General features: G+C 37.0%; 1 protein-coding gene across 1 annotated transcript in view; it reads left to right on the forward strand.

Annotated features, from left to right (window-relative positions):
- Nucleotides 1-15,728, forward strand: part of LOC145260666 (uncharacterized) — a 100,944-nt gene that overhangs the window by 13,792 nt on the left and 71,424 nt on the right. The window contains exons 2-4 of the mRNA XM_080119017.1: nt 3,536-3,743; nt 9,662-9,768; nt 13,564-13,737. Of these exons, the coding sequence (XP_079975143.1) occupies nt 3,536-3,743; nt 9,662-9,768; nt 13,564-13,737 (489 nt within the window). The remainder of the gene's footprint in view (nt 1-3,535; nt 3,744-9,661; nt 9,769-13,563; nt 13,738-15,728) is intronic.

The raw sequence follows: 15,728 nt of genomic DNA on the forward strand, positions 1-15,728 counted from the left end.
TTTGAAAACAGTCTGAAGGAAAAAGGGAGATAATTCCAAATAATTCCAAGTTTTTTACTTTTTTTTTTTGCAAAAATCAAGAGAACAAAATATAAAATAAGAACATCCGATGGTGTATTTCCTTATGTGCTACAATTTTTGCTTGGACAAATTTAAACATTATATCATTTAAAAATATTCCAAAAATAGCTACTCTTCAGACACCAAAATACATTCGTCATATATATATGAATATATTCATAATCGCGACGTCATGATCAGGTAGATAAAGAGCAGCATAGCCCATATTTACTTGCCTCGCCATGAGGGCAAAGTTAGAGACAAGGTCTGTTTAAATGTGGGAAAAATCAAGCATTGTGCATTGGGACAGTTAAAGTCATGAGGGTGTGGTATTTTAAAAAATATCAATAAGATATATCTAATTTATAACACTCACTATGTCCGTCTGTCTGTCTGTCTGTCTGTCTCTATTTTTTTTCACGGTGCAAGGTCGCAGAATGGCACGAGGCAGGTCAAATGATTACATTTTTTGTGGACCATTACTTTATGGGTTTGTAGCTGGTAGAAATAGCTGCTAAGGAGTCAAACTTGAAAAATAAAAAAAAGGAATTTGGTAGGCTGTAGATTTGAATGTAATAATCAAAGAAGAAAGCGCCCGCGTGTGTGCGCATTGTGTAGTTATACAACTTACCTTCAGATGGGATCTGAGAGAGAGAGAGAGAGATTAAAGATGGCAGCCATGGAGTGTAATCTCGTGAAATCTCACGAGATCTCATCTTCCACTGCACATGTATGCAAATGGAATGGAGTTAGGTTTCTAATAAAACGCCTGTTGGCAGAGGTGGTCGAAAAAAGGAAGTTGAGAGAGAAAGTTGGCAGTGATGATTTCTAGCTGAACTTTTGGTTATTATATTTATTTTATTTTGTTTTGCTGTTTACCCGCCCATTTAACTGCGTAAATAAACTTCTCTTATGTGCATACACAAATACACATTTATTTGTTATATTTAGTTCATTTTTAACTATTATCCATCTTATGATAGCTTAAATGGTAACGACTAATACTGGGGCTCTATATGTTTTGGTTTCGAATCTAACTGATGACATCCAAGTCATTTTTTTTTTTTTACTATTGAAATCACTACTATATAGAAGTCTATGAGAATAAATATGTTTTATGAGTTTTTAGCCTGTAAAAATAGTTGCTAAGGAGTTAAAATTGGAAAAATTCGGAACCTGGGTCAACTGAACATGTTCTTTGTGTGCATGCACAAATACAGGGTAGAATGATAAAAGAAAACGACACTACAGTTATATTTTTAAAATTTTATTGAAAAATTATGTAGTAGAGCTGATATCTATTCAATGTAGATATCTTCAGCCTCAATTACTGTCTTGAAACGGGTTTGGAACTGGGAGTTTGCCTTTTCCACCAACGCTAGTAGGAGCTCGGCAAATACTCAGCGGATCGTAGCGATCAGACTGGGTGTGGCAGCAAGATTCGGCGCCAGCCCACATGTCCAAAGAGACCGAAGCTTGGCTTCAGAAGGAGTACTATGACTTTGTATCCTTTTCTCACTAGCCCCCCCCTGGTCCCCCCAATGTGAACCCACTGGACTACTTCATTTGGTCATATGCTGAGAACATCACCTCCCACAACACCAACGCCAGCCTAATCGATACTTATCCTGCCTTGACAGAGTTCAAAATAGACTTTGTAACTTAGTAGGGGATGCCCTTTTCTCTTTTCTGCAACCTCTTTCCCAGAAAAGAGATGCTGCGAACCTCTCTCTCCTTTATCGTTATCTTCATGCCAAGTGGTCGTCTGAACTCGAATATTTGGTTCTCACTTACCAAACTTTCACAAAAAACACTTGTCTATCTAGACCGTCTTTGTCGATTAATTGAGCAGTACATCTTCTCATCTGCCAACGCTTTGCCTGATCTGCCTTTGCCCGACTTTGACTTTAATCTGTTCCGATTTCCACAAACCCACAAAACTGTCACAAACAACTTTTACTATTTAATATGTTAACTCCCGATCGCCTATCCATTGTTTTTGCAAATCATTTCCTTTATTTGTCCTGGGTCACATGTCTATACTTCCAATCGCTTCTCCTTCCATTGTCCTGTGTTAAGGATCTTTAAATTTCTGACATTTTTTTCTCTTTTTTTCTTTTTAACCACTTCCTAACACTCTGGGGTAGGGGGTCATCTACATTATCACACAACAGAGATTCAAGGAGAACAATCTTCAACTAGATTGATGGTGTTGGAATTTTTTTGTACCAATAATAGTGCACCCCCCCCCCTGTTTACATCTATTATTTTTTATCGGGTTCCTGTATTTGATTTTTTGTATTTTGTATTTTTTATGATTTTTAGTTTCGTATATTTTGGGTTTCTACAAAACTCCCTTTAATTGGAGAAAAGGGAAATGCTAGCTCCGTGATGACGTCACGAGCCCAGCGTGAGATTCGCGCTCTTTTTAAATTCCGCCGACGTGGAGATTGGACGTTCGTTTCATTGCCCGGCGCTGAAAATGGAATTTTGACGAGCCTCCTTCAAAGAAGAAAACCCGGGTATGCGACAAGGCATACTTCTGAAAACTATCTACGTGGCTACGGTTTTGCATGTATTTTTGAAGGGGTGTAATTATTTTTAAAAAAGACCTTATTTTACGTGACAAGGAATTTTGGAACCTCCTACAAAGAAGAAAACTCGGCAAGAAGACCCCGGATATGTGACGCGGCCTTACTTCTGATATCTATCTGCGTGTCTACAGTTTGCACGCAAATGGAGGAGAGAAAATTCTAAAAGGACTTTAACGAGAAAAAGAAAGAAAAAAGAAAAAGGCACGTGCCTGACTGGCTTTCAATTTGTGAGTACGCTCCTAAAATTTACTACATAAGAGAGTGTGATTAGACACTACTATTTTGAATCTTATTATTGTATTCGTTCTTGGATACGACATCTTCATTATGAGAACCAATGTTATTTTTTTTCATTATATGTTACTTTGGCGTTTTTTGAATTCAATGCCCGCAAAGGGAAAAATTTGCAACTAATTTTATTGTGAATAAAATCTCTTCTTCGTTTCAAAGGAAGACCTTTATATTTTATTCTTTACCACCCCCTCCTTTGTTTCAGGCTGTCATTTTTTTTTCAGGTTAGTTACTTTAGCGTCGAATTTATCTAAAATTCTGACAATGGTAGCACTTATTTTGTGAACCTGGAGTAAAGAAATGCACCCTTTTTTACTGTTTTGCAAGCTACTGCTGAGATGAAGCTTTGATGAAATTTGAGTGGCCGGCTCAATTAATGATATATACAGAAAGAAAAAAAAAGGCTAAGGTGGCAAGGGTCAAATATCTAGTTTTGTTAGGAGTGCAAGACAATTTTATTGTTTTACCACAAGTAATTTTTTTTTACAAGTCTTACTATTTTAAGTTGCATTATTGATTTTTTTTCTAATCCAATCATTTTTTTCTTTTAATTTTATTCTTAAAAATCTATGTTTTATTTCATTTTAAAGAATATCCTTATTTCTGCAAATATCATCTTGAAAGTTGATATCACAACATTTCTAAATTCTTCCTTCGGTCTGTGTGGAGGGATCCCATGTCGAACGGAGAATGGTAAAGAGAATGAATTGGGAATTCTTCATGTGTGCGTCAGACATAGGTGGAGAACTTTGACAGATGGAAAATGTGTGGTTACCCGGCAATTTTCATTCCTTACAGGTGAGACTTGTGTTTGCCTTCTTCTTCTTCTTTTTTTTTAAATGATATTTAAATGAAATCTAAAAATTGCATGAAATTTAAAAATTTAAATGAAATTTAAAAATTTAAATGAAATTTAAAAATTTAAATGACATTTTAAAAATTGCATGAAATTTAAAAAATATAAATGCCACCTTTAAAATTATCTCAAACGTCTGTTTATTTTATTTTACTTTTGCTAGTTTGAAGAGATCAAGGGGCTCCTTCCTGGGGCTAACACTTGATTCTATTATAGTTTAAATTTATATCCGAGGGCTCTTTTAAGAATAGACACTGTTCCCTTTATGGCTGCTATCTGTATTTCCTTACAACTTGGTTTTCCAGGGATTGCTTCTAAGTATTTCTGAAGGTTCTTTTTTTTATTAGACCAGTTGCTCCTGTCACAACTGGTATGATGTTTATTTCTTTCAGAGACCATGTTGCTTTTAGATCATTTTTAAGGTCCTGATATTTTGTTATCTTTTCCCGTTCTGCTCTATTAAGACCAAAGTCGTTTGGAACTGTGACATCGATAATGAGTGCAGTCCTTTCGGGCTTGTTTCATATTACTATATCTGGTTTGATGGCCTTGTCTTTTATGTATCTGCCTGCCTGTATGTCTTTGTCGTAGAACACTGTCACTTTTCCATTTGATATAACCAGTGGTGGTTCATGTTCCCAGATGTTCGACGACCTATCTAGTTGCATCTCTCCACAGATCTTCCAATGTAAGTATCTACATACTTTGTTATGGCGAGCAGTGTAATGACCATCGGCTAGAAGGATCTTGCATCCAGACATTAGGTGGCTTGGGCTTTCAACAGCTAAGTGACAGAATCTGCATTGGTCGTTTTTTTGCAGACCAGCCATTTTCTTAAATCCATTTGTGAGCAAGCCTTGGTCTTGTGCAGCTATAATTAATCGTTCTTCATCAAATGGAAATTTGTCACTTTTAAGCCATTGTAGTGAGGCCTCCTTGTCAATGTAGCTCTGGTTCAGTTCTTCCATGAACCTGCCTGCTCTCTTATGTTGTTGCCATCCTTCTAGTCTTGTCTTCAGTTCCCTTTTAGTATGCTATACTTTATGTGTGTGTATGCTTTTATGTCTTGCTAAAACTTCCGACAGGCACGTCGGAACGTGACAAAACCCGTATTGTTTTAAACCCTGCTCTTCCAGCCGACAAATATCGAAAATTTGGCCAAAAACATTATTTTCTTCACCTTCGATTGGGCAGTTTTCTATATGAAGTAATGGTCATAAGTGTTTTTGTGTCAAATTTTTTTTTTTTACATAGGCATCACCACTTATCAAGAGGCCACTCGAGGATAAGGGTTAAAGAGGTTTTACAGTAGAAATTGGACAATGTATAGTAATTGTTAGTAATTGAAATTCGGTAAATTTGTTAACAAGTGGGACGGCTCATCAAGAACTTGTTTACATTGGACTTGAAGGCGACCATATTGTAGTCAGCTGGAAAGCAGGTAAACGGAAGAGAGTTCCATAGGTCGCTTTTTTCGCCAACATTTTTGCAAGTAATCATGTCCGTTGGATTGACTAGCCTTAATTCCAACTCTTGCAACTTCTGGTTTCACCATGAACGCATCGGCTAAGATGTTACGTTTTTTTTAACTTTCTTTTCCTCCTTTGTGTTATGGGTTCGAGTCTGCCTGTCTACTATCACTTTCTTTTTGTTTTGTTTTTTTAAACACCTCTCTCCACCCGGGTTGCCTACTGTTGTTTTGATTCCCCTCCCCCTCCCTACTACCACTTTTTTTTTTTTTTTAAAGACCTTCCGGTATTCCTTAATACATCACCTCGACACACCTGGGCAATGCCGGGTACCCCCTCTAGTATCATAGAAATTAAAGCCAAAATAACGAATTACATGAAATTTAAAAAATTAAATGCCACCTTTAAAATTATATCATAGAAATTAGAAGAAAAAATAACAAGGTGTTTTTGTTTTTTTGTTTTTTGTGGGGTTTTCTCCAGAATAAATTATTTATTTATTTCAAAGAATAAACAAGTTTTCGACTTTAAAAAGTCTTCATCAGGTTCTGACATATTTTTTTTTTTTTTTTTTTTTACGAAAGGATGCGTTCAAAGTGCCAATATTTTTCTTACCACATTGCAAGGTGGGACCTGGAAGTAGTTATTCAGAACCGGAATATCTGGTGTGAGTGTGTGAACTCCATCATCTTTACTACGGTTGGAAGATGATGATGATGATGTAATTGTGAACTTTCTAACAGTAAGCCGGCTTATGCACAAGTGCTAAGACTGCAATATGTCAAACTTAGTATACCTATAAATTTAAACTGCATTTATTTGTTTTATTTTAGTTTTTACCAGCATTTCAGCCCGGCGTTGCCCAGGTGTTTGGATGTGTATGTTGAGCAAAAAAACAAAAAAAAAGTGGTAGTAGGAAGGCAGGCTCGAACCCGTACCGCGAAGGAGGAAAAGAACGGGAAAAACACCTGACATCTTTGCTGTTACAACCATCGCCAAACCGAAAGTGACTTTTGTTTAAATTAAGGCTAGACAATCGAAAGGAGAGGATGACTTTCAAAAATATCAGTGGAAAAAAGCGACCCCCCCCTCGAAAAAAAGTGACCAGTTGAAGCTGAAGATATTAATGCTTTTAGCCAATTTTTCGGTATTTATCGTCTGAAAGGTCGAACTTCAAAACGATACTGATCTTGGTAAAATCTGTTGCCTCTGTCAAGTTTTAGGCAGACATGCAAACATACTTACATGCATATATTTATATATAGACAGCTCAAATTTTAAAATCGATTAAAAAGCTTGTCCTATCTCTGAATACCCTTTATGTAAAATTTCAAATATTTAGACCAGAAATTGTTTGAGTAATTTGGTAGAGACCGCAGAGGTCAAATTTTTTTAAAATTTGACTCCTATTATGACCCCTTAACATTTATTGTTTGGGGCTCAAATCAAGTTAAGTTAAATCCATGACCAAGGAACCTATATCTAAAATTTCAATTGTTTATACCCAAAATTGGCGGAGGAGTTTGGTAGAGTTCTCAAATGTCAAATCGTTGAACTTTGACTTCTTAACAGCCAAATTTCTGTTCGAAAACGGATTATAAAGATTTTTTCATATCTCAGTACCCTGTATATCAAATTTCGAGTCTGTTGACTTAAAATTGACAGAGTTATTGCATAGGGAAATGTACACAGACACACACAGACATGTTCACTTTTATAGATATATAGATTGCCTTTTCACTCCAAATAAGGCTCGGTGCTACTTTGATGTAGGGGGTTACTATCTGGGACATAATTGCAGGGATACTATGTAGGGAGTTGAGCAGCAAGATGTCTGTTTACATTACATTTGAACTTCTGCATGTCAGTACAGTCAGGGAAGCAGGAACCCGGGAGGGAATTCTAAAGTCCAGCAGTTCTGGGGAAGAAACTACTAGAGTAGAAGGCTTTCTGGCATCTGGGGATCTTTACTGTGTAGGGGTGGGACTTTGCTGCCTGTCAGGTTTGTCGGGAGTATTTACGTCGAGAGGGTACAAGGGTTTGTAGTTCGTCAGGCATATACCATTAAAATACTTGTAAAACAAGCAGAGGGTTGCAACATTTCGTCGGTGGGAGAGAGGCTGAAGCCTAGCTGACAATTCGGGACCTATTAGGTTGGCGACTCTCTTTTGAGCCCTGTCTAGGAGTGAGAGATTTTGATTTTTTTTACTTTTCTTAGATAAATACTTTTTATAATATACCGTTGCACCGGAAACCGACACTCATTTTTATGCTCATCTAAAAAAAGTTCAGTTTTATTTACTGTACAAAAAGCATTTATAGCTCTACTATCGCACTATCGAGCTATCTAAATGAACTTTGTATTATTAATATTTATATTTGAATACAAAATTGGAAATTTTTAATGTGCGCATGAAACACGTAACTCCCAACCACGTGTGACACAAGGCATTTAAACCAACCGTGACTAATACCTCCACAGACTGCTATCCACGAGGGATTTTATATCTCTCCGACGGGATAGATGATTTTGGGTTTGTATTACTATACACATAGATTTGAAAAAGTTGCCAAAAAACAAATTTATAACAAATGTTATCAAAGGCAAGATAAGTTACTTTTCTACCTAACTGGATAATTTTTTAGTGTTTTAATTTAATGTAACGTGTTTATTCAGCTCAAAAAACATACAGTCCAAATAAACTGACTGTGTGGTCTATCCAAATGACACCAATATCCATATATATATTCCGACAGAGGGGTCAGTTTGGTTTCTGTAAGTCTTATAAATAGATGGGAGGAAAAAGTCGATTTATATATTTAAGAAGATCAAACCTGTATTTTTATTTTTTTTTTAAATCCTTTGAGATGAGGCTTCATAATTTGTGTATTTCTTTATTTATTTGCGGACTGTTGTCCTCATCTTCATTGTTGTTGTTTTACCACGTTTCGGCCAGCTCATCCTTTGGCTTTCTTCAGGTGATTAATCATGACGGGATAGCAATACTGAGTCTTGTATCTGTATCCTCAGTAATTACTTCCATAGTTGTTTCACCATATTGTGGCCAACTAATCCTTTGGCCTGCTAGGGTAGGATTGAAACCGCTATTCAGACAATCCTCACGTGGAACCATAGAGAGTCCACTGCACCACGGGCCCCAAAATGGCGATCAAGGTTGATTTTTATGGTCTTATGAATCCAGTTTTGTGTTCTTATCTGGTCTTCCATTGTCAGGCCCGAACCGAATGACATCATACTTTTTATTTATTCATTTACTTATTTTTTGATCCTTTGAGATGAGGCTTCATAATTTGTGCATTTATTTATTTTTTTTTTTGCGGACTATTATCCTCACTACATTTCAGCTAACTCATCCTCTGACCTTCTGTACGTGATTAATCGCGGCCAGATAGGAATGCTGAGTCTTGTAACTGAATCTCTAGTAATTACTGCCTTCCATAGTTGTCTCGCCACGTTTTTTAGCCAACTAATCCTCTGGCTTGCTTGGGTAGAATTGAAACTATCTTCAGACAATGTTATCCTCATCTTCATAGTTGCTGTTTCACCACATTTCGGCCAACATTTTTTTTTTTTTTTTTTTACACGGTGGTCACCACTTATCAAGGCCCGGAAGCCACTCAGGGATAAGGGTTATTGCAAGTACAGTACGTTAGTGTGGAGATTTAATGAACTGTTTACTTAAGGGGACGGTTCATTAGGAATTTGTTAACATTGGACTTGAAGACATCCAGGTTGTAGTCAGGTGGGAAGCAGGCACACGGAACAGATTTCCACAGGCGTGCAGTTCTAAGAAAGAAGCTTTGTTCATGGAATCCACGTTTTGATTTAGGCATAGATAAAGAGTGGGGAAAATTTGTCACAGTGGATTCAGCTAGACGGGTGTTTTTCGTGAAAGATTGGCGAGGGGGGACCAGAGATTGGAGTTCAGACGAGCACCTGCCATGGAAATGATAAAACAGGGATAGGCTCGCAATGTCTCTTCTGTGGGAGAGAGGCTGCAGGGTAGAGAAAAGGGCATCCCCCACTTAGCCACGAAGTCTATTTTGTACTCTGTCTTATCCTCTGGCCTTCTGTATGTGATTAACCGCGGCCAGATAGAAATGCTGAGTCTTGTGATTGTATCCCTAGTTATTACTGACTTCGATAGTTGTTGTCTCGCCACATTTTTAGCTAACTAATCATCTGGTCTACTTTGGGTAGGATTGAAACTACTATCTTCAGACAATGCTCACCTGAAACTGTACAATCAATGCCTTTATCCACTGCGCCTGTGAAACAACAACCATAAAGATGAGGACAATAGTCCGGAAAAAGAATGAACACACAAAATTAAACATTTTTTTCTTTTTTTTTTTCTTTCAATTTTAAGCCTCTCCAACCAAACAAAATAGCACCTCCTCTTTAGAAGGGATCCAAGGAAGGAGTCTCGTTCCAAGAACTTACAAAATTGATTTTGAAATTCCTGGAAAATTGCAAGTAAGTATGCTATTCTTGCATTAATTATTACTTGAGATGCGAACCAAATAGAATTTATTTGGTAAAAACTAATAAACTTTAATGTGCAAATATCTCCAACCGACCATCTATAAAAAAAAAAAAAAAAAAAGTGAAAAAAAAATGTAGCAGCAAAGTCGCTTTTTGTTTCATTTGATTTCAGTTGAATTTCTCGGAAATTAAGGATCCCCTTCCTCCCTATTTGAAATACATAGATATTTAAATATTCCATTAAAGTTCCACTTTAAATCTCAAACACTGAATTAGTAAGGAAGTTAAGAACATTATTTTGTGCTTTTACACTATTGGGACGAAATTTTGGAAACCGTAAAACTGAATTTCACATGAAAACAATGGTGTCTACGTATTCCTCGTATTTTTAAGATGATTATATCCAAAAATTACGAAAATCGATAAGGTAAAATGGGTGATTGAACAAATAATCGGCGGAAGAAACATCCAGAATTGCAAAAGCAACTACTGAGCAAGAACGAGGCCAAGAACAAGAAGTACGAGCAAGAACAGGAAGTACTTAACATTATTAAGTTATGAGGCTGCATGAAAACAATGGGCGAGATGCAAGGAAAAACTGACAACAAGATAAACGCGATAAAAGAAATATGTGGCAAATGTGGGCGTCTCCATCAGCATGGAAATTGTTCCGCTCAAGGCGGCACTTGTTCAGCATGCGGATGCAGGAAGCACTGTGCTAAGATGTCCCAGACCAAAAGAGTCAAGAAAAAAACGGACGGACAGCCACAAACAAATAGACATACCAAACATAAGAAATTATTACCAGCACAGCCTACATCTAAAAACTGTCAGAGCTGTATTAATGCTCAGAATCAAGTGGGTAATGAATTTGAGAATATGTCATTTTATTCAGTGTAGGACCACAGGAAAAGGAGCTCTCGGTCAGAAGCATTTGCCATCCTAAACGTCATACTACCAAACAGGAAAGGTAGTCACGAACTGAAGATTAAGGTGGACACAAGTGCGGAGAGAAATACACTCCTAATGTGTACATTCCAGCAAATGTTTCTGGAACACATGGACCAAAATGAACATCCACGCCCAGGGGCAACACAGAAGGAAACAGTGATCCTTACTGCATACAATAGCTCTATCTAGCATCCCTCAGCACAGATCTATAGAAATTCAATGTGTCTACAAATGTATATGGAGAAGTGTGAGATTCTCTGTGGTAACCTATAATGGGCTTGCCATATTAGGACTGCCCTCTCTTCAAGAACTAAAGTCAGTCACCTTGCACGGTTCTGTTGAGAGACCGATGTTTGTAACAGATGCCCCAGTTACTTCTACAAACCACACTCCAATCAACTCTACATGAGATCTTATGGAAGCATACTCGGACCAATTTGATTGGCAACTTCTCAGGGGAATACCACATCGTGCTTCGTCCGTACAGCCATCTCAATATTCATGCACCTAGAAAATGCCCCATCTACATGAGGGACAAGATAAAAGCAGAACTGGATGAACTGGTAAACCAACAAATAATCTGAAAGGTTGATGAGCCAATGGATTGGGTGAACAGCATTGTGTATGTGCACAAGAGCAATAGCAAACTTCGCCTATGTCTAGACCCTAAATCTCTAAACAGGGACATTATGCATTGTCAGCACAAATCCCCGACCAGAGAGTCACAATTACTGACGACCTTCAATTCACCCTTCGGGAGATATTGTTTCAAAAGAATGCCCTTTGGCCTAGTCAAGTCTCAAGATGTTTTTCAACAAAAGATGGACATGATCATCGAGAAGTGTCTTGGAGCATTAGTTCTAATTGATGACGTAATGGGAAGACCAAAGAGGAGCATGGCCACAACTTACGACAGTTGATGGAGAATGCACAGACTGCTGGCTTCACATTCATTAGTAGCAAATGTGCAATCAACCAGAAACAGGTCAAGTTCTTTGGTGCAATTTTTGACAAGAACAGGATACACCCAGATCCTCAAAAAGCGGACGAAATAAAATCACTTCCAAGCCGCTGGAGGAGTGGTGGGATCTTTCTATCGATCCAGTAGATATCTCACTGCTGATGCAATTCTCTATCTATATAAGAGCCAGGTACGTCCAAGGATGGAGTACTGTTGCCACATCTGGGAAGGAGCTGCTGGAAAGGACTTTCCTGCCTTGATAGAGTTCAATATGGACTTGGTGGCCTCGTAGGAGATGTCCTTTTCTCTTGTCTGCAACCTCTATCTTACAGAAGAGATGTTGCGAGTTTGTCTCTGATGTATCGTTATTTTCATGGAAAGTGTTCAACTGAGCTTCAGTCTATGGTCCCCCCTCGCCAAACTTTCACAAGAAACACTCGTCTAGCTGTAAACACTATCAATAATTCCCCCCACTCTTTATCTGTGCCTAAACCTAAACGTAGATTCCATGAACAAAGCTTCTTTCTTAGAACTGCACGCCTGTAGAATTGTCTTCCGTTTTCCTGCTTTCCGGCTGACTACAATATGGTTGTCTTCAAGTCTAACGTAAATAAGTTCTTGATGAGCCGTTCTATATAAGTTAACAAATTTACCGAATTTCCATTACTAATGATTACTATATTGTCCAATTTCTACTGTACACTCTTTAACCCTTATCCTCGAGTGGCTTCTTGGCTTTGATAGGTGGTGATGCCTGTGTAAAAAAAAAGAAAAAAAAGAAGCCCAACTAACGTAGCAGAATTGCAAAAGGTCATAGAAATTAATACCTACATGACATCATTCATTCCCAGGTTTTCAATCCTCACAGCAAACCCCAGAGAACTATTAAAATAAGATGCTGACTATGAATTGAGCAACAGCCACCAGAAATCTCTACAAGAGATAAAGGATGTTATATGCAAGGAGATGTTGCTCCGCTATTATGCCCCTTCCAAAATGTCCATTATTCAAGTTGATGCATCTTCCAGAGGATTGGAAGCAGCTCTAATTCAAGAAGGCAAGCGTAATGCTAATATCGAATGGGAACTCTTGGCTGTCGTATTTGGCTGTGAACTCTTTAGAACGTATATTTATGGGTGTTCATTTGAAATTTAAAGTGACCACAAACCTTTGGGAATGATTAGCCTCAAGAACTTAACAGCAGCACCGCCCCAGCTTCAATGAATGCTGTTGAGACTCCAAGAATATGACATGATCATCAAGTATAGATCAGGCAATGAGATGCTGCTGGCTGATAGATTATCTAGGCTACCCAGCAAAAGAAATTTTGACCTAGACATCAAGGTAGACTTTGTGTAATTCTTGAATGAGAAATTAGCAGAGATCCGCCAGGCAACAAGCGCCAATCCAACGTTATGCGAGTTGAGAGTGATGATTCTTAATGGTTGGCCAGAATCCCGCAGAGAACTGCAGAAAGACCTTCATCCATACTGGTCTTATCGGGACGAGCTCTTGATTGAAAATGGTGTATTGCTAAAAAATAACAGGATACTGATCCCTAAATCATTGCAACCAGAAATTTTAAGAAAAATACATTATGGACACCAAGGAAGTGACAAATGTAAACTAAGAACCAAAACCTGTGTTTTCTGGAATGGCATCAATAATGACATCAACATGATGACACAGCAATGCGCCATTTGCCAAGAACTTTGTTTTTTTAATTTCCTTACCCTCATCTTGCAAAGCCTCTGCCCCCTTGAATTGATTAAAAAAAAAATAAATGATAAAAAAAAAAAAAAATTTTAAACAAAAAAAATATTGTATTTAATGCTTTTCTTTTTCTTCTATTTCCTCACCGCCATCTTGCAAAGCCTCTGGATGTGCATCTGCTGTTGTATCATCAAGTCAATGAAAAAGCCCCGCTTCAGTTGGTGACCGGATATCACGTGACCATGAAGAAAAACACAAAGGGAAAAACTGAATTGTGGTTGCAGAATAAGAACGGCGATTTGGAACCGGAAAGAAAGTTGAACATTTATGGAGAGGTAAGACAAAAACGAGAAGACCTCACTAATTTTTTTTATGGAAATCGCTCCAGACAAGGTATAAAGCTACTTGCTGTAAGGAAATAAAAAAAATAACAAAAAAAATAACAAAACAAAAAACAACTTCAAAATCAAAAAACTAACCAACAACAAAAGTTAGAATGGATATATTCTGACCCGGAAACCAGCAGTTCTCTCCCCTGGTCAGAAACATAGAGATTCCACGTGGATGCTGGAATGATAATCAGCATAATAATATTCTTATTTTATTTGATTTTTTGTGGAAATCGCTTCAGACAAGGCATGAAGCCATTTGATCTAAGGAAACAACAAAAAGAAACAATGTTTCACGGCTTGACAAGAAATTATTTACATTGGATTTGAAGGCTACCATGTTGTATTCAAATGGGAAGCAGGCCAGTAGAACAATGTTTCACAGGCGGGTAGTTTGGTTGCACACGTTTTTGAATGGAAGAGTTTAGTTACATCATTGAAAGCATTATTTTGTACAGTTATTCGAAACATCTAGAACACCAAATAATGTTTTTATCATTGTTTTGATTAATTGCTTAATGATACACTGCCTGAAAGTACTTCCCTCAAGCTCCTAGAGTTAATATTCACAGACAACATGAATTGGAACAAATACAAGGTTGCTGCGGGGAAAGTGGGCTTTCTCTGCCATACTAAAAGGCTACTCACACCTGAGAGTATCCTGTATCTCTACAAGGCCACAGTTTGCCCATACATGTGTTACATGATAAAAGGGCTGTCCCCTTTTCATATGAGTAAAAAAAAAAATAGGGAATTATTTAAATGTAATAAGTTTAATGCATAGTCAAGGATTCGAACTTGCGACGCTAGACTTGGAATTGAAAATTCCAATCATAAGTTAAAATAAATACAGAATGTTATTGAAATAAGGAATTGCAATTGTTTAGCTTACATATCTGTATATGGAAAAGAAATGTAATAATGAAATTTGTTTCTGTGAAAATTAAAATAAGGAATTTAACCGTCAATTGAAATTGTAAACATATTTTGCAAAAATGTTATTTGAAAAATAGGTTACTGAACTCAGGGTCATGTCAAGTTTGGCAACGTGACGCATGTCATCCAAAGTGCTTTATGAGCACATGTTTAATCATGCAATGACGTGACGAGTTCTCAATATATGTAGAGTTAGATCAGTCAGATCAGAGGAGCAGAGAGGTTCAGACCAATTCTCGGCACTCTCTGGAAGCGAGGAGGTTTTAGAGATAACCATGTGGGAACTTTGAATCCTTGAAATACAAAATCATGTCCGACCGGTCGAAGAAGAAATAAATGTATCATCATGTGGTTTTGTAAAAAAAAAAAATTAAATACAATAAAAAAAAATAAAGAGATTGTTATGTTCAGATATACTACACGAGACGAGAAATATTTTGATAATTGTTGAATTCGGTTAAGAAATTGTTTTGAAAATATGAACTCACACGAACACAGAGAAAGAAAAAGTAAGTCAGTATGTCATTCATAAAAATTTGTATCAAAAATGTCTTGCTGGATGAATGTTTACATATGTCAATAAAAAAATTTCAAAAGTATTGTGTGCTTAAGACTGTGTTTCGTTTGAAAACGAAAATATGCTATGGTCAAAAATAAGATGCAGAAATGTGAAGTAGTTGAACTTTCCAGCTTTTAATGTGGTTAATTGTTTTGCCTTTGAAAAAGGGACAATTTATTGTTTTTGTGTTAACGGACTTTGCGTTACAGAAAAGAAAAAAAAATTTTTCTCTTTCTTTTCTTGAGAAAAGTTACAACTGTTTGTGAAAATCATAGTTTAAATGTATAATGTAACCTATTTTTTTTGAAAATGTTTTTATATTGTAAAATGTCTTAAATGTATGTAAATGTTATGTTTTTTTTGCGACAGGAATTCAATGTCATTATTAGGTATATACATTAGAATTGAAATGATCTAGGAGAAAATAAGATTAATTAAGACG

The sequence above is a fragment of the Euprymna scolopes genome, chromosome 36 (assembly GCF_053919585.1).
Source record: "Euprymna scolopes isolate OS-2025 chromosome 36, ASM5391958v1, whole genome shotgun sequence".
NCBI lineage: Eukaryota > Metazoa > Mollusca > Cephalopoda > Sepiida > Sepiolidae > Euprymna > Euprymna scolopes.